The 26364-nt window shown below is 41.7% G+C and overlaps 2 protein-coding genes across 4 annotated transcripts in view; one reads left to right on the forward strand and one right to left on the reverse strand.

Moving 5' to 3' along the window:
* The window catches only part of LOC119478416 (WD repeat-containing protein 70), a 50421-nt gene extending 37237 nt beyond the window's left edge, over positions 1-13184 (forward strand). For both annotated transcript variants that reach the window (XM_037753134.1, XM_037753133.1), the window contains exons 14-18: positions 5574-5674; positions 6198-6277; positions 7985-8101; positions 10110-10272; positions 11626-13184. In XM_037753134.1, coding sequence (XP_037609062.1) covers positions 5574-5674; positions 6198-6277; positions 7985-8101; positions 10110-10272; positions 11626-11713 — 549 coding nt within the window. In that variant the 3' untranslated portion in view covers positions 11714-13184. The remainder of the gene's footprint in view (positions 1-5573; positions 5675-6197; positions 6278-7984; positions 8102-10109; positions 10273-11625) is intronic.
* A 2831-nt stretch (positions 13185-16015) lies between these two features.
* Positions 16016-25828, reverse strand: gdnfa (glial cell derived neurotrophic factor a). 2 transcript variants are annotated; one of them, XM_037753812.1, is made up of 3 exons: positions 24809-25828; positions 23257-23487; positions 16016-18930 (listed from the first exon to the last, which is right to left on the reverse strand). In XM_037753812.1, the coding sequence occupies exons 2-3, from the start codon at positions 23459-23461 to the stop codon at positions 18371-18373; spliced, it is 765 nt and encodes a 254-aa protein (XP_037609740.1). In that variant the 5' UTR covers positions 23462-23487; positions 24809-25828; the 3' UTR covers positions 16016-18370. The 2 variants fall into 2 exon arrangements, with proteins under 2 accessions (XP_037609740.1, XP_037609742.1); XM_037753814.1 differs by lacking the exon at positions 24809-25828 and adding an exon at positions 23620-23686.
* Positions 25829-26364: the final 536 nt, after the last annotated feature.

The raw sequence follows: 26364 nt of genomic DNA on the forward strand, positions 1-26364 counted from the left end.
GCAGGGAAAATCCATGTTGTGTTGGAGAATTTGTGCACTTGATGAAAATATTGTAGGTGTCCGTTAATGCACATTATCATTACTTGAGATCAATTATTGTAAATAGTAAAATTGCATAAATATTAGGGTTAGCTGCCCGATGTAAATTTTTTAATGGATGCCTTTCATGGTATTTTACTGTATGTTCACATTTGAAAGTTTTCATGAAAGTCATCCTCTGGAAGTGAACCTATGTGTAACTATATCGCCCTCGCCAAATGGCATCGGTAGCTTTACCCCCCTTTTTCTAAAATGTAAATTTGATGCAGTGAAATTTAGTTTTTTGCAGCAGATCAGTTATTTCTGGTTGACATGCACTCAGTGAACCTGATGAATGTGCTATTTACTATGTTTACATCAGCCGTCTGCTCCTCGGATGGCCCGAGAATTTAAGTGCAGTCTTTATAAAGTGGCGTACCAGGCAGGCGAGTGAAAGGAAGGGCCACCAATCATTTCTAACTAAACAGTCTACATAACCCCAGACCTGGATTCTGGGGAACGCCTGGGAGCGGAGGCTGCTTTATGCCCATTTGGCAAATACTTCAGACACTCTTAAGCTTATCTTAGTTCATCAAAAGGGGCAGAAACCAGGTGAGCCCATGCTGACCATCAAAGGACTGAGCTTTTGGCTGGATTTCAAATGGAACTTAAACCTGCAGCCCTCATGCACTTTCTGTAAATATATATGTATGTGTTTCTTTGTGCTGTATGGATTCAGATTTCAGCCTTCATAATTTGTGATCACCTGCTCTTGGCGAATCCGACAAGGACCTTTGTTACATCTCTGTGCCTCATTTCCTGTCATCTCTCCACTATTGCTATGAAATAGAGGCATACAAATTGCCCCAAAAATAATAAAACATTTTAAAAAGGGCAAGACTGCATCAATTTGATCCACCAGATTGTAATCGGTGCTGGTAGTGACCTTACTAAATGGATTGATAGACATTATGTACTATTTGTTAGTCAGTAATTCACATGGTAAAAACCAGTGGGCAACTCTGGGGTATGCGGAAGTGCCTTGAACTTGCATTCTTTCTAATAGCCAGCAGGGGGCGATTCCTCTGGATGCAAATAGAAGTCTATGAGAAAATGAGCCTACTTCTCACTTGATTTATTACCTCAGTAAACATTGTAAACATGAGTTTATGTCTCAATCGCTAGTTTCAAGTCTTCTTCAATACAGCATGATGTTCATTTAGTAAATTATGGTACCATTTAGAGTCAGATAGACCATAAAGCAGGGTATGCTTTAGGGCGTGGCTATCTTGTGATTGACAGGCCGTTACCACGGCGTTGTCCGGTCTGGGACTTGTCCGTGTTTTCATCTTACAACTTTAACTCTTTCACAGTGTGTTTTCAGCTCATGAAAGTTAATTAGAACCTTTTGGTCGCCTAAAAATGTCTCATTCAGCGTTTGGTTGCGTCTTGTGTGTTTGTGTGGTTGCAAAATAACAACATGGCGACGGCCAAAATACCGAAATCGAGGCTTCAAAACAACAGTCCACAAACCAATGGGTGACGTCACGGTGACTACGTCCACTTCTTATATACAGTCTATGGTAAAAACACAACTTTATAAACCTTGTAGAAAAATATAACTTTGCACAAACCTAAAATGAATGTTGGTGCATCCACTTATAGTTACAAAGTTATGTATAGTAGTTACTGCCTCATTATCTTACACATAGTAGAATGATCCCAATGAGATTTATCCAATTACATAGACATATTTTTAAATGAAAAAAAAGAGCAGTGGCTTCGAAATAAATCTAAATCCTGATATCTGTATAGGAATCGGCATTGGGAGAGGAAAAAGTGGCACCAGAGCATCCCTAATATGATATACTCAGTTTGACTTTCAGGTGTAAAATTCTAAATGATCAGAATAATTAGTTAAATATGCTGAAAAGTCTGAAAGACCATTTGTTCTGGAAAAAAAGCAGTTTCCTGCATTTCAGGAGTGCAGCTAAAGAATCATTGATTAGCCCTAATGTCTATGTTATGATGATTCTCTGCATGGAATGGGATTTTTGTAGAGGGAGAACTATTTCGGGGTCACCTTCACTACTGTACTGTACTGTACTTTACTGTAGTTGCTGTTTGCCCATGCTACACCTACCATCTCATGCTTGATGGCTCTTAAACAGTGGGCTGCTCCCCGTGCCATGCTCTTCAGGGAACCCTCTGACACGTACAGTCGGTCTTTCATCCTCTGTAAGAGCAGCCAAGCGGCAAAGGTAGAAGGGAGGCCTTAGCTCTGTTCTTTCTTGTGCATCTTACCCAAGTAAATCTTGCATGATGTAAGCACCAGTCGTTCCAGTAAGGCAGTCCATACTAATTACAGACTTCTCGGACATGTGCCCACTCGGTGTGCAGCTGAGGTGCTAAGTCTAGAGATCTCCTTTCTCCTACTGCATTCACTTGGCCTGTGTAGCTAAGTCAGTCAGAAGCATTACACATTTGGATCCACTCACCAGCGAACTAAACAAGGAACACAGCTGTGGCTATTGTGTCCCATTAGTGCTGCATAACTTTATTTCATAATCAGCGTACATATTGAGCGAGTCGCTGTTGTCTTATTTATCCCTATAATCAGCCTTCGGTATTTTAATCTGACGGGACATAGAAGGCTGCTACTGAAGAACCGACTGATTAAAGTTTCCTCCTTCATGATGTGATGTAATTTTGTGGATGTGAAGCGTAAACAGGGGTTCCTAGAGTATAAACATGCTGCTCTGAATATCTGGAAAGCAGTTTTACTCTTGGACTGGACTGAGCTGTGCTTGGCTCTGGGCTCCTCAGTGGATCCAGCTGGGGTGGGCCCCACTGAGCTGCTCTGTTTGACTTGTTGCGCTGCTGACAGAATGATTTGTTTGGGTCTGAAGAGGTTGTTTTCTGAGCTTGGCTGGGCTGCAGTTACCTGGCCGTGTTGTTTTGGTTTTACTGCCTGGTTTCGGGTCACGCTGTGTTGTATGGCTGTACTGTGTGTTGGGTTGAATTCCTCGAGCTTTGACAGTACCTGCGGAGTGTAACAAAATTCCTAACTGTCGTCTCTGCCTTCCCTCGCATGTAGGGACTGTCCGCGTTGCTTTAGCAACCCTGACGGGGCAATTTATAACCCATTACACATTTACACTGAAGCACATCCGCAGTGACTTCAATTCACTGATGCATACAGGTTGATACATGTTTTACTAAGTGTTTTGCGCTCTATGGGAACAGCATCTCCCTCAGGACAAATACAATAGATTTCATTCTGAATCATTTGTTAAATGAACTGTATTTATGCTAAGATAACAGTTCAAACATATTTACGTTTATGCTTATTAAAGCTGCAGTGGGAGGAATTGGAGCAAATATGATTAAAAAAAAGTTATTTTTATAAAACAATCTCTATATCCTGACAGTAGTGCATGAGACAGGTAATCTGAAAAAAAAAATCATGTGCCTCTGTGTCCTCCGGTGCGCCTAATGGCATCTGCAAGATTGCACAGACCGGAGGAAATTAACCAATCAGAGCCGAGCTGGAGCCTTGCCGTCTATAAGCCAGCTGTCAATCACTCGCGAAATCCAAACAAACGGTCAAACTAGGCAGCGCCGATCAAATATGAATCAATATTCTGTTACTGTAATGCCTATTTCTCGTCTCAAATGTTTTCAGGCACATCTTGTAATATACTGTTTAGCTGTTAAATGAGAAAGTTTGTGACCTGGCAGCCATGTTGAGATCAGTTGAGGAAATACTAAGCACCGCCCACGAGCCGGAGCACAGCCAATAGGAACGCTCGCTCTCTGAAATGACCTGTGATTGGCCAAAGTCTCCCTTCATGGGCTTAATTTTCTTAAGCCTGAAAACGGCGCCAATGGTGTCAAAAACATTCCGCCTACTGCAGGTTTAAGTCATTTATCGGAATTATTCATACATGTTTAGGGCTGTCCTCGACCAAATAAATTCATATTCGACTAACAGGATTTTGTCGATGAGCTGATTTAATCGACAGATCTGTAAAACTGAGTTTGTCTGTTTACCAGAGACACGCTCATACGTTTTGCTGAAATAAGTCATTCAGCAGTGAAAAAGCATAAAAAAAATGACCAATCAACTAAAGAAGTCTTAGTCGACTTAAACGATTAGTCGACACTAAGAGGGGGCAGCCCTTCACATGTCATCATCTATCTGCCAGTGTATTAATAGAATATGTGAGGCTCATGTTAAGCACATCCTGTTTAAAGCGTTTTCCAGATCAGAGCATTTTTCTATCAATTACAGCCGGCTCATGATCTGGTTGAGCAGATTAACCCTCATCTGTCCCATGAAGCTACACACCACTGAGCTGTTGACCTGGCAGTGTAGATAGATACTGTATGTACAGTAGCGCGTGAGGTTTGTGTCAAATTTAAGTAGATTGTGAATGATTTTAATTCACTATTCAGTATGCTTAGAGTCTTAATTATGTTGCATTCCTGCGTTACAATATTGGAACACGATTATGTTGTTAAATACATTTATTTAAATGGTGACACTATTTCATTGTAAATAGAGAACTGGTTGGATATAATGTTTTATATGATCACTTTATGTTGTATTTTATAGTTTTCATTATAATATTGAAGTAAAATCACCAACTAACCATGCTTACATTTTATCTATGTACATGTATGCACAAGTCTTCGTACATGTCTGTCCTCTTCTGTGCATGTGTGTGTGTGTGATTGAGACTCCTTCTCATGGTATCCTGGTGGGAAGCTGAACAGCTGGGCGCTAAGCAGCTTTCACCATCACAGAATCCGGACGTCCCAGTCCTAGTCCTACCCACCCCCCATCCTACGCCCCTGTCCTAGACCCCCCCCCAGATTGCCTACTCTGTTCCACATAAAGACAAACACTCACTCCCTCAAAAATTCTGTACAACCACGGGACATGCACGACCAAATATATAGAGATGTGTGTTAACAATGGCATTGTTGTGATGCTCTAATAATGTGTGTGATAGAAAGGAGGCACTACTGCAGGGAGTCCTGCGCTCTACTGTAGCTCACATATCTCCGAATGAACAGAGGGTCTTCATCACCGTCCCAACAAACTGTGTGTGCATTGCTCTCTCTGCCCCTCGTTTGCTCTCTGTCTCTATCTCCCTCACACACACACACACACACACACACACACCTCTGGATAAATGTGGTCACATTTGCGTATTGGCACTGGGCCATCTGTCACACACAGACTGAGGGATCCAGCCCTCATCCCAACAACCAAATATAGTCAACTAGAGCAGCAGAGCACGCTGGGACTGATCCCCACTGTACCGCCACCAACCTGGGTCACACACTCACAATACTTCCAAGTCAATAATATGTGATTGTTACCTTTTTTTTTAGCAAAGCAGAAACACGATAGAGAAAGAAGTTCACACCCTGCTGTGGGCTGCTATCTTAAAGTACGACCTCCTTTCCTCACATGCACCACCCTCAGTTACTGTACAAAAACACATTTAACTGTATCTTGTTTTGTTTCTGTCTGTGTGTTGCAGAGCGTCGTTCGCTGTCTTTGGCACCCAAAACTTAACCAGATAATGGTGGGAACTGGGAACGGACTGGCCAAGGTCTACTACGACCCTGTTAAAAGCCACAGGTACGTTCAGTTTAGACCTTCAGAAATAAGGCTGTTGTTATTCATCTTCTTTTTATTGACAACAACTCCCCCGAAGAGACTAAAACCAACAATGAATTTATCCTAACCGTTATTGTCTGTGTAGGCACAGCCTGAAATAACTTGCCGCCATGCCATAGAATTTTCTATTGTTGACCGAAAACAATTAAAAACACATGGAAGAGGGAGCCATACTGTTGCAATGGATAACATATGCGTTGAATGCAATCAACACGGTGTAAACACAGCGTAAACATGAGCAAGCAGTTGCAAATTCATGATCTGGCTCTGTGTTAGACAAACCAGATACCATAACTGAATCATGATACACCTATGTCAATCACTATGGCTCTCTTTTATTTGTAATGTTTTTTTGCATGAGCAATATTAGGCTGTAGCTGCAAAGAATTTTTCATTGTTGGTTTAAATCTCTTCAGGCGAATATAAAAAAATGTTTTTTTCTATATGATACGTTCAAATTTCTAACCTACTGGCTCTTTTCCAGAGGGGCTAAGCTGTGCGTAGTGAAGAGCCAGCGGAAAGAGAGACAAGCAGAGACACTTACACAAGATTACATCATCACACGTAAGTTCTTCCGTGCCTGTTCGAACACTCTCGCTGTCTGTTTCATCAATAACTCTCTAAGAATAATGAAATTTGCCACTTAATAAATGTTGAACTTAATTCCCCTCTCTTGCCTTGGCGTGCACGGCCTTTTCATCAGTAAACTATTACCGAAGCAATTAAAGTGAAGTGCCTTTCTCAAAGCCCCTCCGGCGGTTTAGTCCACCTTGCGCCTCTAACCCGTCTGCACTTCACATGATAAGGCACGTTGTGTTGTAACAACAAGGGAGACACAACACCAAAACAACGGTGGCCGTCTTCCAAGTGCATGCTGTGACAAGTATTCTAAGAATTTTACTGTAGATGTAAAGAGCAAAAATACCAACCCTCGTTTACATGCTACCTCTCTCCTCTCGCTTCTCTCACACACACACACACACACACATACATACCGAGGAACGAGAGTGGCTTTCACAGGCCCATTAGCTGATGGAGCAGGGTGTGGATGAGTGGATCGACAGCCGCGGGGCACTGTGCCACGCGGCGGCCATGTGGTCTGCAGTCATGCCGGATCACGCTAGGAGCAGCCGCCTCTCCAACCTCTGCTGGCGTGATCTCCTGCTGGTCCACACCGAGCACACACACGCACACACACACAGACTATCCCCCTACCCCCCTACCTGTCATCCTGTCATATCACCAACACACGAGGCTGTCATCTCTTTTGTGCGTGCCTCCCGCTCCCTTTGCCCCCAGACTGAAGTCACGAACCCGCACGAACGGAACAGCTGCCGACACGTCGTCCCCGATTGGCTGCTAAGACCCAATTCAGGCGCCATTTATTGTTTGGCCTCTTCAGATGCATCATGTGATTTGTATCGCCATGCCAACAGGGTGTGAAATAGGCAGGCATTTGACTGCTACAAGCGGCGAGTGACGCACTTGATGCCCTGGCACTGGAAAATTAGAGGGGACAGGAAGCAAGTGATGGCCCATTGAGAAAAGCGAGGGAATCTGTTAACAGTAACCTTTTTGCTTAATGTAGCGTGGAGGAGAAGAATTAACACTGAACAGCGACAGGGCTCCTGAATGGAAAATCACTTTATCTAGCCCTTTACTAAAGTGTCTCTTTGTAACCCCTGAGGATAAGAGCAGAGCATACACTCACTTTACACAAACACAAATGCTCGCTCTCACACACTCACACACACAGTCTCTCCTTCTCACACACCTTTGAGGACACTCATTCACACTTACTCATGCACACGTTCACTCGCACACACTCGTGGATTTAAGTGCTAGGGGCTCTTTTTATTGTGATAGTGTTCACAAAAGTGTGAAGAGTGGCAGAGTGATTGTCTGAATCTAAACATGGGGGTATATAAGGAATATGTTGGTGTGCACTATGGCAGAAAGAGCACACACGAGGAGAGAGATGCTGTCAGAGGTCAACAGGTGTGTGCATTTTTTTTTGCGTAAATTGCTGCGTATCTTCTGCGAGTCGCAGTAGCGGGGGAGATTGTATTTCTGCACTTGCTGTATGAAAACACTGCCACATCTCGGCTTTGGATTCTGTCTTCATTTAGCGACGTAGCAGCATTTATACGTGAGCTACAAACACCGAACACATTGCCAGGTGCCCTGTCTGCTTATTTGTGCGGCTGTGTTATGTGATCTCGCAGTTACCTAAGCAACTTGATTATACTTGTTTACCCTGTCTGTCTCCAGCTCATGCCTTACCCATGTTCAGAGAGGCCCGGCAGCGGAGTACACGAAAACAGCTGGAGAAGGACCGACTCGACCCAAAGAAGTCCCACAAACCCGAGCCTCCTGTCTCCGGACCAGGTGATGTGCTTTTACTTTTATTAGTGCAAAACATTAACTTCACAGAATAAACAAAAACAATAGGCAAAAGAGTAACAGGAAAGGCATGCAATAGCGTGTACAACGAGTGTCCCTGGGAGATGAGACAAAGCAAGAAACGGCTAATGAGGTAAAAACAGAAACACACAACAAGCGCCGCTATTTGAGTATGTGTATAGTAACGAAGTACAGCTCTAGCGTTGTTTTTCAAAGCGTATTATTAGTCATGTTCTTAACTGAATGAATACATGATTCAGTTTGAGGCAGATGTACGAATCCACAGTTGTTGATGTGTTCCGTATTATGCAATCCAGCTGAAGTCGAGAGCTATTACAGCACTGCTCCCACTTGGCCTCTCAAAGATTCATTGTAGCCTGCTGTTGCCTCATATTTTTTAACTGCTGGGACACAATGTGAACTTTCTCTGGGACCCGTGGTCAGTCTGTTTGTATTGTTACTTTAATACACACTCTCTCAAATGTCACACCTATGCACGATTTGAGCTTGGTTCCAATAAGCGGAGGTGCCAGACAACGTTTCCTGCTTCGTTGTATTCCAGCTGGCTCGTTGCTGACATGTTTTCTTCTTTTATTTTTTTTCACTTTCATTCTCTTATTCCTTCAGTCAGAGTTACAGAACCACCTAAAAAAAAAAGCCACGGCAGCCCACTAAAGGAAATAAAATATTTTGCATTTAAAGGAAGTTGTTATTGACATACACCAATCAGCCATAAAATTAAGACCACAGACAGGTAAAGTGAATAACATGGATTATCTCGTTACAATGGCATCTGGCAGTGGGGGGGATATATTAGACAGCAAGTGAACATTTTGAACTTTGTGTTGGAAGCAGAAAAAATGGGCAAGCGTAAGGATGTGAGCGACTTTGACAAGGGCCAAATAGTGCTGGCTAGACGACTGGGTCAGAGCATCTCCAAAACTGCAGCTCTTGTGGGATGTTCCCGGTCTGCAGTGGTCAGGACTTACTGTACCAAAAGTGGCCCAAGGAAGGAAAACCGGTGAACCGGCGACAGGGTCAGACCCGAGACTCACTGATGCACGCGGGGAGCGAAGGCTGGCCCGTGTTGTCCGATCCAATGGAAGAGCTACTGGAGCTCAAATTGCTGTAAAAGTTAATGCTGGTTCCGATAGAAAGGTGTCAAAACACACAGTGCATCACAGTTTGTTGCGTATGGGGCTGCGTAGTCGCAGACCGGTCAGGGTGTAATATGTAGTGAAAAAAAAACTTGACTTAAGCTTTTTATAATTACAAAACACTGCTCAGCTAAATGACAATGAATTAGGACTTGTATATATAAGTATGGAAACAGAGACGCAGGTTGAGAGAAAGACAGAAAAATAGTACAGTGAAAGTAGTAATAGTAAAAGTCTGCAAATGCATTTTATAAAAATAAGGTTAACTACTTGATGGCAGGCCAGCGGTTTTAAGACGACAGGCTGTCTTTATATTGTTTATCCTGTGTGTGAAATTACTTTCTATAAGTGGAAGATAATGTTTGGTGGTTGGCTGGATGCTTACAAGCAATGGTAAGAGGTGCCTCTCAATGCCCCAAACAAGCTCACTGCCCAACTCTAGCAGGAAATCTCTGTGTGTTTAAGTATGGGAATGTATCCCATCCTTGATCTTTTGAGACAACCGTAACAATGTCCTCTGTGGAAAGAAGTTTTTCTCCCAAAAACTCCATTAAGTGCAGTCAAATACAGGCAACAGCACATAAATACTGTAACTACCGCAAAGATGTACTTTCTGGAGCAAGTGTAGAAAAACAGGAATTCTGCTTAAAGTAATAAAAAACTCATGATATATTACGTCAATAATGAATTGATTGCGTCAGTGTGAGACGGTAAAACATTGCGTCGTAGTGTAGTCACACTCTGTTCTTTAATATTAGAACAACTCTGTAATGCAACATTAATAAGTTGTGTTTTTTATGTACATGAGTTTGAACTCTATCTCTGTGTCCTGACAGGTCGTGGAGGAAGAGTAGCAGCTCATGGTGGCACTCTGTCTTCATTCATTGTGAAGAACATTGCTTTGGATAAAACCGATGACAGCAACCCACGACAGGCAATCCTACGTCACGCCAAGGATGCTTCAGAAAACCCTTACTGGGTCGCCCCGGCATACACACAGTAAGAAAACGCTCACATCTTCAACATGAATCATTTACACACTTACACACCTTACTGTGTGTCTTCTTTTCCTCTCTCACTCATCTTCTCTAATTTCTGCGTTTGCTCTCATAAGTGTAAGATGAGTATCGGGAGCGCTGCTTATGCTATTGTGATGGTTACTTGGGTTTCTTCCTACCGGTGTGACACATAAATGTTTAAAGAGTTTTACAGGTATACACGCTTCACACTGCAGAAAGGAGTGTAATGGACGACTTTAGATCGCTATCGGGCTCAGACAGCTATGTAAACGTGGAACAAAGCTGCTCGCCAAATCAAACAGACTGTTTCGCATACTGCAAGCCAAGGAAACGATCTCTAGTTAAAAATAATACACTAGTGATATTCATTATGGTAGATAAATCTGATGAAGTACACCACTTTAGCCTGGTTGCAGAGCGCTCCCAAGCAGCAGGCTAATAGTCACCATCACAGCTCTCTCTCTCTTTTTTTACACTTTGTTTTTATTGTTTTCATGGAAATGAGAAGACAATACTTAACAATCCACTCCCTCTACTCTGACAGCAATAACTGAATTAGACACTGTCAGAACAGAAAAAATGCTCACACCTAATCCAAAAGTAAACACATCCAAAAAAAAATAAAAAAAATAAGGGGAGGGTGTTGATACGAGGTTGGATTGGGTTCATGGTGATAGCAAAGAGTAGGTCAAGCTTGAGGAGTTGGTAGAGGAGCGAGCTCGCCGACGCTGTGAGAGGACAAGAGAGAAATAAATTGGTACCAAAATAAATGCAATTTCTACGCCTTGCTTTGCCGTGTGTACCTAATCTTTTAAAGATGCAAGCAACTCATTACATCTCTCATCCTGTGTATATGAGAAGATGGTTGAGTAGACTTTCAGCCCATGAGAATCAACCATTTGGCAATTAAGGTGGAGAAGACCAGGGCGTCTTTCTGGGAGTTAAGAGAGGGAAATATTTTTGGGTGAGAGACCAACGAGAGCAATGAATGGGGAAGGGTCAATGACTGTTTTAAATGCTTTAGAAATAGAGTCAAAAATTAACTTCCAGAAAGTTCACATCTCTCTTTGCTTGGCTGGGAGGAGTGGCCCTGTAATGGGGGTCTAGATAAGGTCCGACTTAGTCTTCCGCACCATGTTACTATCACATCTGCAGCTTGAACTTCCTTAAGCCCCAGTTGGCCGGAAATCATTTGTCCAAAGCACTAAAATTCTAATATTAAACTTCTTGAAGCACGTTTCCTCATAGCTCTCTTATCTGATTATTATCTTAAATTTGCCGTTCATTGCTTTGCACTGATGATGTCTGAAAAAAAATGTTTGTTTCCCTTCAGGACCCAGCCAGAGCCTGTGTTTGCAGAGGAATCAGAGGAGGATGAGGAAGCTGACAAGGAACCAGAGTGGAAGAAACGCAAGATCTGAGGTGCCTCAACAGCAGCTCATTTTTATACAGGATAGCAGACAGGATGGGCTTTTGTTTGTATATATATCGCCGTAACTACGAGGTCTCGGGATCAAACCCAAAACACTGAGTTCCTGTCAAAAACTGTGCAGGGGAGCATCAATTAAGTTACTAAATTGCAGTCTCTGTCCTCCCGCTTGTAATGTTTGCAGATATGTATTTTATGTGCGGCTCCTGTGTTAAGGAGTAGCACATAAATGTGCAGACATTTTTACTGTGCAAGCATAATATAGTTTTATACAGTTTTATGTTCGTCTGCTTCGCCTCGCAATTCATCAACTTCTAGAAGAACTTGGCTTTTTATGTCTGTTTTGACGATATGGACTTTATTTTCATCCTTTCTATTGTCTTCTTCTCCCACATCTCCCGAGTTTCTTAATGCCTCATAAATTGTCTCCAGATTTTGTGGTCCGGTTGTGTTAGTCAACTGTGAAAAACAGTTTGCTAGTTTGTAAAAAGTAAATTGCAAAGAAGTACACAAACTTGCGGCCAATTTTCTTCTTCTTTTTTTTTTTTTTTTTTAGGGTTTACACTTTTTAAAGCGGTGCAGTTTTGTTGGATATACAAAACTTCAATCAGCCATCTGCTAATTTAGAATTGTTCCTACATGCTGTATTTCACCTCAAGACCTATATAAAGGAATTTGTATCCCATTGTCAAATAGTGATATATATTTACCCAAATTGAAGCGATAGATCTGCTTTTACCAGCTGATCAAAGGAATTCTTCTGCCAGATATGTTTTTTATGAGACGTAAAGCTTCAGATACTGTACACTCAGTCCTGGCCGAAGCCGCTGTTTTGACTCACTGCTTTAAATAAAGTTTTTACAGGCTACGTTTTGCACAGTTATTCAATTGGTAAACTTTACTACAAGCGCTGCAATTTCTAATATTGATGAATAAATAAGAAATGATGATTAGAATTTAAAATAATCTCAATAATAGGTACACTTGCTGGATTTTTCTGTAGTTTTAACAACTGCATCTCACAATCTTTGTCACCAAATTGAAGTTGAGGAAGACAATGAGATGCAAGTCTGAATTTTAAGATCATTTTCTCAAAACAACTTCTCAAAATGAATAATATACTACTTTCACGCTTAAGCTCCAGTACCAAATTGCATTATATTTGTAGGGGCTCTTCACGCCTACATTTTTAAGAATAAACTTGGGTGTGGCTACAAACATACCGTATGTGTTTGTTGCATTGTCTTTGCGAAAACAAATAATCTGTAAATAACTGTATAGCACACCTATAACAGATGTTTTCCCTTTGAATGACCTGCACAGTGTCTAAAACTATTTCAACTCACAGAGAAAACCACAACATACAGATCTAATGACACACATGTTTGTGTGCCTTATACATCTGTCTGGAATGCAACATCTGTCTGTCTGTATCAAGTAAAACTAGTTTGTAACAAGAGAAATTTGACTGTATACATTTTGAATTTTACCGACAAGATGACAAAGAGGTTTTGATGATACATTTTTCTGTTTTCCCCCCCAATTGCTCAGTAAAACTGATATCTGTTACCTTACCTTAGCTGGTGTTTCTACTCACACTGGGTGAAACTGTATAGAGCAGTCTTAAATTCCTAGCCAACCAAAATTACAAGCAGACAATATAATGTCTCAGTGTCCTGGCAAACTTCCTGTGGCCATAAAATGAATATGAGGCAGATAAATACCAGGACAAGAAATATGGAAGGACTAAAACAATGAGTGATGTTTTTAAGAGCAACTAAAATGGAGAGTTGAGCGGAGATAGGCTTCATGGGGGAGAAGCTGACGTCAAGCTCTTCTTGAGAAAAAGAGTTCTCAGCCAGCAGCGGGAGGCGAAGAGTGACTGCCGTTTGATTCACTCCACCAGCATGTGATGAACCAGTTGGCACGTGGAAGAGAGAAGCTGTTTGTGGAGCTGAAACCATAGCCTCCAGGTGCAGGCATTTTAAGACCTGTCAAAGGGGCAGTTCATCCAAATTACAAAGCAATATTTTCTTACTTACAGTACCTGCAGTTGTATCTATCGATGGCCCCAATACAGAGGAGGTGAATGCTATTGTTTTGTGCTGCTCAAAGCATCAAAAAGTTTAAAAACTCAACCCCAGATACACTGTTCTAGCTTTTCAAAATATTCCACAGACCTCGTTACAACTACATTGGAACATCTTTCTAGCAAAGAAACAGTCCCAAAGAAAACTTTCTTTTTGTGGCCACAAGCAACCACCAATTACTGTCAGCCCCAGATATCATGTAGGATAAAATCACATTTAACTTGACGAGAATAAACAAGTAGGATCCAGATTTGTGGAGTAAAGGATGAGGCTGACGATATTCTATATTTTCCTAATTGGCAACAGATACCATGAGTTGGTTTGTCTGTCAACACTTCCCCTGTCTGTGGCACTCAGCCACAAGCCCATTGGTTCCTACTGAAGACATGCAGTTAAAAAAAAGGTTAAACCGGCAATAACTTGTTAGCAAACAGTTGCTTATTTACACATCCAGCAGTTATGGAACAACATTATCATTCCTTTGGAGTTGTGTTTCTGGCCACCTGGTAAATGTGCGTCCAATATTCACTAGCTGTCTCAATTCAAATACCTGATATTACGCTTCCCTGTAGTACACTGTGCACACTATGTACTTACTTGCGTGGTGCGTGAATGAAATCACCGGAAGCTAGGTAGATCAGCTGGTGATAATCAGCTATGGACATCACACCTTATCGGCCGTAATTCAGTTTAGACGGATAAATTCAACCAATAATGGCTTCCATGCTTCTGCAATCTAGGGGTACTTAGTGAAAAAAAAACACATTTATAACATAAATCTGCATAGTTCGGTGTTTAGTTAGTTTTCAAAAAGTTTGAAATAGGTTGGTGGCCCCTCCCATTCCACTACGGGGCAAAGTGTCCAGTGTTGAGTACAGCATCCGGCTATTTAGAGTGCACTCTGCAGAGTGTACAGAAGTACGCAAATTGAGACACAGCAACTGTCTTTTAGCTCTGTTCTTTGGTTTCTACCAATTCCTGAGGGAAATATGTGTCTCTTTAACTGCTAAATGCTCCATTATGTTCACCAGCTATAGTTACTAACTTTGTCTGTCTGCCTTTTGGGGTCTTTAGAGCTGTAAACAGCGGCCTGAAAACGATGCAGAGGAGAGCGGTGAAACGGAACCGGAACATTAAAGTCCTGGGGCGTAAAACCAAAACAATGAGCTGAAAGAAACCGAAACACTCCGTAGAGCTGCACAGTTCAGCAATCATTTTTGTAGGGCTGCAACTAACAATTGTTTTCATTGTCGATTAATCTGTCGATTTATTTTCTGGATTAATGGATTAGTTGTTTGGTCTATAAAATGTCAGAAAATGGTGAAAAATGTCAGAGTTTCCTAAAGCCCAAGATGACGTCCTCTAATGTCCACAAGTCAAAGATATTCAGTTTACTGTCATAGAGGAGTAAAGAAACCAGAAAATAATCACATTTAAGAAGCTGGAATCAGATAATTTTTGTTTTTTTTTCTTAAAGAAATTACTCAAACCGATTAATCAAAATAGTTGGAGATAAATTTAATAGTTAACAACTAATCGATTAATCGATGCAGCTCTAATTTTCTGTATTTGTTTGCCACTATGAGCGACCCCTTTTACATACGCATGGTCATTAGATCCATTGTTGTTGTGAAATTATTGATAAGAGCAGCTTTTATTATTAGGCCTCAGCACTGAAGACATGTAATATTTTTTTAAAACAGCGTTTAAACAGCTTTGATAAAAGAAAAATCATCATTCAGAGGCCCCGAAAGATTTTGAAATGAACTTGTGAGACTTGTGACTTGGCATTACAACAATTGAGACTTGGAAACAGCTCTTGTCGTACCTCCGCTTTACATTGTATACACACCTTGAACCCCTGCGTAATGACTCACTGTTTGTACTGCTGCCATCTTCTCATCAGCATGCACAGATCTTCTTTGAGCAGTGGAAACATTCTCGAGCGCCCTTGATTTACAGCTCAGTGGCGCTTTACGGCCAGCTTTTGTTTACTGTACGACCCTGGGCCAGTGTTCAGGAATGCACGCCACACTGCGGAGGCCACCTCTCAAACCATCCCCGCAATCCTCCATTCAACCCAAATTTTCATCCTCAATTTTAACATGATGCTTGTGTAAACACATCCCAGGCAAATTAGCACCATCTGGCAACCGGTGCGTTATTGTGTACTGTACATGGCGGAAAACCAGGAGACGCGCTCATTTAATAGAAACAAGTTTAATTCTGTAAAAAGTTATAAAATGAATATTGTACAAAAATAAAGTTTGCAGAGAGCTTTGGTTCTGTAACACAAAACAAGTGAGACGACATGACACAGAGGTGTTAACACAATGAGGAGTGAAAGAGAAATCCAATCCTTTCTTCTAATATTAACACTGAGGATTCCTTCGCATCTTTTTTACCTTTTTGCTTTGTTTACCTTTGCGTCAAAACCAGAGGACTAATCGGCGAGGAGAACAGTTTGAGCAAACAGTCACGGAGATGAGAGGGCTATAGTGGTCACAGTTTACACACTTTTAATGTATGGTATCGAAGAGTAGCGAGGCGCTCTGGGGCTTCTGGGAAGTCTCCTAACTGCACATTCTCATCTGGAAAGGCTTATGCACGAATCAGTTGTTTAAGGGGAAGATGATCCAATTGATGAGGTATGCTGTGATAAAAGCTGAGTTTTTTTTTCCTCTGTGTGTGTAGTGTTTGGCCTAAATTCAGCTTGATGCAGTGGATTTGTTCTGTGTGCAGGCGGATTACACAGTAAAGCTGGCTTGCTTGCTGCTGGGTGGGCACAGATACCTTGGTCCCTAATCCGCGCTAACATCAAGACCTACCCGAGGGCTCTCTTTGTTCCACTTAAAACCATCCCCTCGCAGGGTCTCCATGGGCACAGCAACATGCTTTTAAAAGAGCCTCCTGTTTTCCTGGATGTATATTTGTGTATAGTTTGGTAAAAAAAAAAAACGTAGCTGAACAAGTTATTACATGTAGAAAGCATGTTGAAGCCTACCCACCGTCTTCCCTCTGCGATTCCAAAACATATCCTTTTGTCCAAACGTCTAGTCTTCAGATATTTACGTCAGTTGCGCGATGACAGCCGCTACAGTACCTAGATCTTCCTTAAACTGCTTTCACCAATATGCCTTTGCCAACGGGGATATTTGGTTAAGACTCATGTTAGAGGATCACTTTCAAATCCCCTTTCAGGGAGTAAGACCTGTCTGTCAGAGTCGAGACAGAAACACAAGCAGTCTTGTGAACTTTAAAGCCTATTGGGACAGTAACCGCTGCAAAGCCTTTGCTCAGACTTGGTGCAAGGCCAGAGTGAGGTTTCGGATAACATTCGCTGATAGGCAGGCATTCTAGCAGCTTCTGTACTCTGTGACTCAAAGGATGGATCCTCAAAGGGCACCTGCAGATCCTCAGAGAGACCACTACTACTGTTGATGTTAGATTTTAGTTGAAAGATGCGATGGCTCCTGTTTGGAGTGACGTTTAAATCTATTCTGGGTTATTCATTTTAAAATAAACAGCAGCAAAAGAGGCGTTTGCTAAGAGAGCAATGTCTGAAATACCTCCTGTCTTAGCATGGTCACATTTGGAAAAATGAGGTGAAATGTCCAAAAAGAAAATCTACCTTCAAAAAAGCTCCAAAACAAAAGATCAATTCAATCCAAAATCTTCTATTGGTCCCCTCCTCTGTGTCTCTTCCTACCCTTCCTTAACTGGATAGTTATTGATGATCCTTTGGAGTCATGAATTGAGAAACTAATGGAATCTAAGTGAAGCCAATAAGCAATATTAGGATGTGAGTGTTTAGCAATTCACCTTTTTTAGATTGAGAAAATGCTCCACATTGGCACCATCCAGGACAAACAAAAGCTTTTAAATAAATAAGAAAAAAACGACAATTTCTTTCATAAAATGGATTGAAATAAATAACAATAAGTTAATTCCCATCTTAATAAATATACCTCTTACACACACGTGTATATATAATATATATATATATATATATGTATGTATATATATATGATTGGATTTTATGTAGATGCATTGCACCATAAAGTCTTTGCGGACACTCCGGTGTGGTATTTGTCATCCCTTGGCTCTGAATGTAAATGTCAACATCCAGACTACGCAGTGACAGTGATTTAGATTGCAGCTGAATATACTCCTCAAATCTCCGCATTCATCTGGAGTCTTAGGAGCCAGCTATGGAAAAACTGATGTTCCTGGGAAAATGAATTCCTCCAGAAAAAAAAAAAAGCTAGTTTAGTCAAAAGTTTTTCTTCACTCTCACCTTTTTAGACATCACGGTTAGCAAATCTGGAAGTGTAACAGTATCGTTTCTCCTGCGAATTGAAGGACTTCTGGAGTTCTGAAGGACTGAGCGTAGTCTGTCAAAGCTGAATGTATAGTTTGCTTCTTTTTCGGCTTATTTGACTGCCGACAAAAGTTAAAGACGGTACACTCCCTCTTCGACCACGTAGTCCAAACAGCGATCCCACCAGCTTGTCAAGGCGATCCTTAGTTCACTGATGCTGGTCATGTCTGTCGCTTCCTCAGACGCAGGCACACTTCCTGGCAGAATGCTTCTTCAGCGTGTGATACACTACGTTATCGTCCAAGAAGGATAAGTCATCGTCGAAAGCGATTGGTCGACAGCAGGTGCGAGAGGGCGTGTCCTTGTCCAGCTTCTTGTTGTGTGTGAGGTTGTTGAGGATCTTGTCGTAGTTGGTCTCCGCCTCCACGCAGGGGCCGCTGCAGTACCGGAAGATCAGCTCCTCTTTAGTCTGGTAGCCCAGCCCCAAGTCCGTCACGTTGAGGTGGACCTCCTTTAGCAAGCAGCCTCGTGTCTGCACCGATATCCCCTCCCTCCCCTTCTCGCCTCGTCCTCCTTTGCCGCCTCGGCTTCCCCCTCGCCCCCGTCCACGCCTCCTGTCGCCGTGTCCTCTCCTCTCGGCTCTCGCGCCTCCCGTGTTTGCTGCTCCCCTCTGTCTCTGCTCCCTCCGTCCCCTGGAGCCCCCGCTGGGGTCTGATGACCTCCGCAGTCTGCCAATGGTAGCCTCAATAAAATCCATTACATCATCGAACTGATCCGGATAGGGACCTGCGATGTCATCTGAAAGATACAGAAGGAACAGGTTCACTTATAAAGCTGGTTTTATAAATAATAATTGCATCACTTGGACATGGACTTTCTGAAATTTCACCTCAACAACACGGTAAGGAATGATCTACTGCTTTCAAAGACTGTATGAGCAGATAAGATTAAACTTTACCTGTGGGAAAAAAAACAAATCAAACAATAAAACTGCATGAGGGGTATTTAAACATTGCAGAACTAAAACTTTCAGCAAAAGAACATATTAATGCATCTAAGTTAGAAATAAATCAAATCATATTAGATGAGACTAGGGTTGCAAAGGGTTGAAAAATGCCCGGGAAATTTCCGAGGGAAGTTAAAGCATGCCTTTTTAATAGTGATCTTATCTTGGGAGGGAAATGGTTAAAAAGTATGCCCTTTTAATTGAATTGTAACCATGCATGGCATTCAGCTGCACACTCTTCAATCAGTACAGATATTGTGCCAGCATCCAATTAAATAGGAATTCAGTGAAATTGCAACCCTCTGCCTTCACCCTGCATTCTCCCATCACATGTGCAGCCCACACTGCTGCCAACACTACTGCACTGTCTGAGCCAAAGCACTACATGCTGTCATGTAACTTTTGATTATATTGCTGGAGGGAATATATTTGATATATTTTGATGATATTTTCAGTAGCTTAAAGCAAAGTACACACTTTAAAACTCAACACCTTCTGCAAGTTTTTGCTTGCTAGCTGTTGTGTAGCTTGATTGAGCATGCTAAGTGAGGAGTTTTATTTGATCTATTTCCATTCATTCTTTAATGTAAATCATTTATTTTATAACCTAGTTGTTCACGTTAAACCCCTAAGTTTGTGCACAGTCCAAATTGTTGGCTTGAATTTTCAAAGTTCACAGTTACTTAACTTGCGGCACACTTCACACTTTATGTATTTGACAAATGAATGGATGTATTTAGCAAATGAATGTATTATGTTTGCTTATGATATGGTAAAAGTTTAGTTTCTATCTGCATATTATTATTACATGGTAAATACAGCCTAAGCAGATAACCCCTATATTCAGTTTTATTCTTGTTATTTCCTGTTAATTCCAATGGAAAGTTTCCACCTTGAATATTCCCGGAACTTTGCACCCCTAGATGAGACAATATATATGAAATATTTCACCCCGGTCACACAAAAAAAGGCGTATGACTGACACAGTAATTCACAATGAAGAAAGCTGCAACAAGAACGCCATTCTTGCTTTTGACATGACATTTGTACGCCATGTAGTCTGTACTGACTGCAATATAAACGGATCTGCGTAAATATGCAACAGTCAGAGCTAGTAACGTAGAATAAAAAGTTAGAAAGACTGCTTATGGTGGGTGGGAGTGGAAGTGGATCGGTCTAACAAACACAGGACTTTCAACCAGCAGACCGCTGTTCGAGACCAGTGTTTTATTTGTAATTTACGTTTGTGACAGGTTTTCTGTACTTACAGTATGTTACGTCGTTTCCGTACATATTTTACTTCGTTTACATACTTATTTCAAGGCCAACCATGATGTTTTTCCTAAACCTAACTAAGTATTTTTGTTGCCTAAACCTACTGCTGACGTTACCATAGTTTTGTTGCGTGGCGTACAAATGACACGGGAATGCCCTTGTAATGTGCTATTTATACGCCTTCCTATGATATCGGGTTGAATATTTATGAAACAATAAATTAATGGAAAATTGTCAAAGGTATACAAAAACATGACATTTAAGGAATGGTTTGACAGTTTGGGAAATACGCTTACACAAAGACTGGAAACGGGGAGACAGCTAGGCTGGCTCTGTCCAGCGATAACAAAATCCGCCTACTACCTCCTCTAAAGATAAATAATGAATAATAATCATTTAACTCATCTTAATTCTCAATCTGAAAGTGAATAAGCATGTTTCACAAAATGTCAAACTACTCCTATAAATGCACAAATGCAGATATGTACGTAATATGCAGAATTGGATAAATGCACTTCTACCAAATCAATCAGCTCAACAAACCATCCAGACTGAGAAACCATTTGGGGAGAAAAGAACGATTTACATTGTTGTTGACTGTACATGCTTATGGCCAGCCAGCCATATGCACGGTCAAAAACATGTGCTGACAGAAATGCAGACAATGTCCATAAATACTGAGAAATGTGCAGATCAGAAACAGTGCATGCTGATTTATAGATTAGTCTCAGGCAGATGGAGGAATGCACAAAGCAGTCCAGAGATGTTCTTATGGACGTGCAGGTGCCCTGCTCTAACTCTTTTCAACATGGCTGTTTGGGGATTGAGTTGGAGGCTAAGGGTCAGAGGGTGTTGTCAATTCCATTTTGAGAATTCCTGTAGTCTGAGAAGAAGAACATTTGTGCATCTGTAATGATGGGACGCGGACAGATTTGTGAATTAATGACGTGGGACGCCACGCTGCCTACATTAGGCTTCAATCTCACAGAACCTGAGCCGTTAAAGGTTGTCCAGCTATACAGCTTAAGTTAACCCCGTTTGCTTTCACACACCAGTTGCCTGTATTGATACAGAAGGCCCCGACCAATTACACCTCCAAGAGAGATTGTTTTTCATGTAACTCTTTCATGAGTGTAATTTTAGAATGCCACGACTTCAAAGGCCAAATAAAAGGAAATCATATGCTTTGGGTCATTTACATGAAGCAGATTGTAATCTGCTGGAAACTCAAAACATGCAGCAGCACAGCTCTCCGCCATCTGCTGCGAGGAGCGATGAGGACGGACGGACTCGAAGTCTTGGACCCTCCTGTGTTACATGTTGATTCTATTATGGAGTGAAGTCTCTCCTATTGCAACGCCTGCAGGTCTGGCAACGATGAACTACGTTTGAGAATCATGAAGACATATTGTTCCGAAATTAATCAATTTGGTCCAACTCTAACTAGATTACCTGCGTGCATCTGCGAGTTGTACGGAGGTGTGTCAGGAAGTCAGGGATACGTGGGGCGCGATGTCTGGCAGGTGGTGTTGCGGTTAACACAGCCTCTCTATTGCAAGTGTCACCTATCTCTCTTGTCTTACCTGTTTCCTCTGGCAGCGCACCGGCCATCTGATCCGCCTGCGCTCCACAGCTGATTGGGCCGCCGCTCGTATATCAGGTGAGCCTGGGCCAATCTGTTTAGACACACCTGCCCTTTGATTTAGACACCTCCTATTGTATGTCTGCTGACAGGCAGGGTGGCTACAGTGTACACCTGCTGACAGACTGGGCCAGTGGCAGCAAACGGAGCGATTCATGCTGCAAATTGTGCCATCATTTTGCAGAGTCATTGGCTGAATACCACAATATCAGCCCTGCAGATTTTAACCTTAAGAGAAACCCCCAGTTTTCTTTGACGTTATGCGCGCAAACCAAAAAAAGACCCATCCCCTTCTTGGAGCTACTGTGTTGTTTGTACTATTAGTGCATAGTTAATGGTCTTGGGTTACAAAGCCCATCAGTGATGTCACCACGGTCCAAACAAGAATATGTGTTGGCAGGACAAACATTTGTCCAAATGTTCCATTCCTTATCTAGTTCTTGGCCGCGTCGACTTCTGTGTGAAGACGATACAGTGTCACATTGATCCAAACAAAATAAATTCCTACCCACAGTCGCTGTTAAAATTAACATAAACACAGAACTCTCACTTGATGCTTCAAACTTTCCGGTGTTGTCCACACTCTCCCCCCTGGAAATTCCTGCGACCCTGTTCACACTGCCTTCTCTAAAAGCATGATTTCTGACTTTTTTGGCAGATGGGTAAAGGTCACGGGGTCTCTGTGTGTCATAGAGGTGAACATAAACAAAGGGAGAAAGGGGGAATTGTGGAGAGCGACCTCCGGGATCGGAGCCTCTCTCATGCTCTTATTCATGCTACTAGGTTGTTTTGACATCAGTGTGACGTAACCCACAGCAGCAATAAAACACAAATTAAGATCTTCCGTCTGATAACCGGCCTGTCTGAGAGCCTTATCAATGTAGGACTCTCCACTGTTGGCTCAACCCACCGGCTATCACTTTACCTGCTGTTTCTCAAGTGTAATTAGTGTAAACGACTTGGCCAGCAAACAACTGTGTCTGAATTGCCCTCGTACAAAATGCCACCTACAGTATGAGCTGCCTACTAGTGCACTCAAAAGTCAACACGTGGCAGTGCATGACAATGAGATGATGTTGCATGTTATTTAATGGTTTGCACAAGCAGCACAGATCTATACTATAAATGTAACCCCCAATTATTCACCATACAAGAAGAAATTTGACAAGAGATTTAGTCAAAACATGGCATGCCCCCTTACATTGATCCTCCATGGAGATCTCCTGCAGGTTGTGTTCTTCACGCTGGAACTTTGGCTCTTCGTCCTCCACAGACAGGGACGCAGAATCACTGTAGCTGTTGGGGAAATAAGTCCTCTTGGCTGGCTGAGTGTTTTGGTAGAGAGGCCGTGTAGCAACAGAGCTCAGGAGCAACAAACACGTGGCCAAAACATCCCATAACTTCATCTTAGACTCAGTTCCTATGAAGAAAGCTGCAAAATAAGAGAGAATGTTTTAATTGAAATAGGGAGATAAAACAAATCTCATTAGAAATAAACCTAATAATAATAATAATAATAATAATAATAATAATAATAATAATGAAGGATTCTAAATACACCCACAGTCCAGTGCTGAATGTAGGCCAACTCTTGTTTACAATGAAGTCAGCAAAGAGGTTGAAACAGTGAGGCCAGACCTACCCTGACTCATTCTGTATTAATAACTGTGTGTCATCATGTCAAAGAGGCTTTGATCTCCACTTTGTCTCCGTGTCATAGTGGGATTTGTAGTAGGAATTTCAGAGTAAACCTACCAGGAAATTCCAAATATATTAATCACAATGAAAAAAATAGCCTATTATATAATAATAATAATAATAATAATCTTATAATAAGGTAATGTCAAGATATCCACAACAAACAGCAATAAATACAGAGAGAATAATGCGTAAATCTGTGCGTAAAAGTACCGAGTTGTTTTAACATTACAAACATCTGTGATTATACCAGCAGCCTCCTATACTTTCAGTATTTATTCTCTAACAGTACTGACCTATCACACATATAAAATGATATATTCATGTTGTGATAGCAGAGGAGCTCTTGCTACTTGTAATGAGGCACGCAGGGTGCGCCTCACACAAAAATGCGTCGGTTAAAGCACGCACCAGAGCGCGCTGGCAACGATAGCCTAAATAATGGTGAGTTGGCCAGATGGCGATATTCAAAGCTTATACGTGACTCCGTCTAATGGCATGTTGAGTCTGCAGTAGACCTAAACAGCTATGCATGGATAAATACTGGGCTTACATTGATGTGCAAAAAGTCCTAACAAATGCACAAGTTGCATTCTTTTTTTTCATTTGGATTTGACGAACATGACCAAAGTGAGGCTCCCTTTGCGCACAAGGCATCTGAGGATATGAGAGTATTTTAGTTTACGCTCTGAATATGGAAGTTTTTATTGGACTCTATTAGTTGTAACCCACAGAAGACATTCCACAAATGCACAGGAAGAGATCTGCGAAATAGATGCACAAATGTGTAGATATCACTTTACATGTAAACCTTAGAAAATACGTATTTACAGAGTAAATTATGCTGGATTTGCAAATCGCCCTGTATTATTTTTGTAGATGTGACTTTACACAACACAAATACAAAAAAAAAGACATGTTTGTGGATAGTGAAATATTTGCATCATCATTGTACACGTTTGTGAAATGTCTTCTGTGGGTTACAACTAATAAAGTCCAATAAAAAACTTCCATATCTGAAATGATAAAAAAAAAAAAAGTGTTGCTTCACTTACCTTAATATATGGCCCATGCAGACCTGGAACTTGCTCGGCTGTTTGGTGTTAAAATCCAAAACAGAAAACGCGACTCTGCTTCGTGTCCCAAGCTGAAACAGCTTCATGAATCGCCACAGTCCAAAAAAAAAAAATGTCCTTAAAACGAGTTCAAATTCGGGTTTTATGTCCTATTAGAAACACAAGCTGAAATACAGCACCATGTGTGTTTTTTCATAACTCCGATCCGACGAAAACCATGCGTATTTTTCCCACACTTTGGAGTCCAAAGGTAGAGGTAGAGTTGAAGAAGAGCGGACCAAGAAGTGCCACACTGCGCCTCACTGGGTATACAGTTGCAGTCGCTGATTAATTGGATGCTACGTTTCCACGTTGGAAATCCGAGAGAGTTCCACCATCTCCCACCGAGAGGAGTCCAATGAAGACATCAGCGTCTCCGGCGCGTAAAAGGTGCACAATATGTCGTTTCCCAGAGCGCAAGAAGCTCTCGATAAAACACTTAAAGCGCCGTTATATCCACAACTGCGTCAAATGTTCATAGTCGCCAACATCTGACAGCATCTTGACATGGTAAACAACACAGATGGTGGGTGTTTATTCTCCATTTTCCCCTCAGATAGTGTCTTTAGAGGCACAGCTCGGAAAGAGTTTCCACACGCGTCGTCGTCCTCATGCTGGACTCGAAGCAGAGGACAGATGTCTTGCGCATATAACACCGCACCGCGCGCATGCAGACGGCAGTTTGGAGAGATTTATAGTTAAGTGCGTCTCTGACGTTTTGGGCCAGTTGGTGTACCGCCCCTCTTTTATATATCCCCCCACCCTCCTACCCCAAAGCAAGAGCAAACAGAGGTCCACATAGTCCCCAAACCATGCACCCCTGGAGCCCCCGTTTTTGGAGGAGCGCAGTTTTCAGATGTCTTGGGGATTATGTCACACATCCTGATGTCCTCGGATTAGATTTCAGTATGCGGAATGCGATTTGGAGATGTTATGTTGCGATGCATGTTTCTAACCTGATCTCTCTACTCCGCGCGCGCTCTCTCTCTCTCTCTCTTTTGCGCGCACGGTGTCAAGTTCCGTCCGATGTGCCACACACACATCTCAAATTTAGTGAGTGCCACTTGCTATTTACTAGAACATATTTGTAAAAGATGGGGGGTGAGGGGTGGGGGTATCTTTAAGAGAGGGAAGTCGTACATAAGGATGGTGAATAACTCTAAATTCAGTGGATTTCTGTTGAAAAAAATATTCATCCTTCCTGATAGCATCCCTACAAAATGTCCATTATGAAGCTCAAAATTCATATTTTCAAATCAGTTACAACCTTAAAACCCCTGGTGAATCAAAAGCTTTCAAACAAATGTGTTATGGAGTGTGTAGTACCATGTTTTTATATGACACAACATTTGTCTGTAACACAGTTGACAAAATAATGAATTTATTTTCATTAAAATATTAAAAAACGATTAGAGCTTAAGCATTTAGGGGGTATATTATGGTAACAACTCAATTATTTATCAAAAAAGAAAACTGATTTTTTCACTTTTTGGTTG

This window comes from Sebastes umbrosus, chromosome 19 (assembly GCF_015220745.1).
Source record: "Sebastes umbrosus isolate fSebUmb1 chromosome 19, fSebUmb1.pri, whole genome shotgun sequence".
Taxonomy (NCBI): domain Eukaryota; kingdom Metazoa; phylum Chordata; class Actinopteri; order Perciformes; family Sebastidae; genus Sebastes; species Sebastes umbrosus.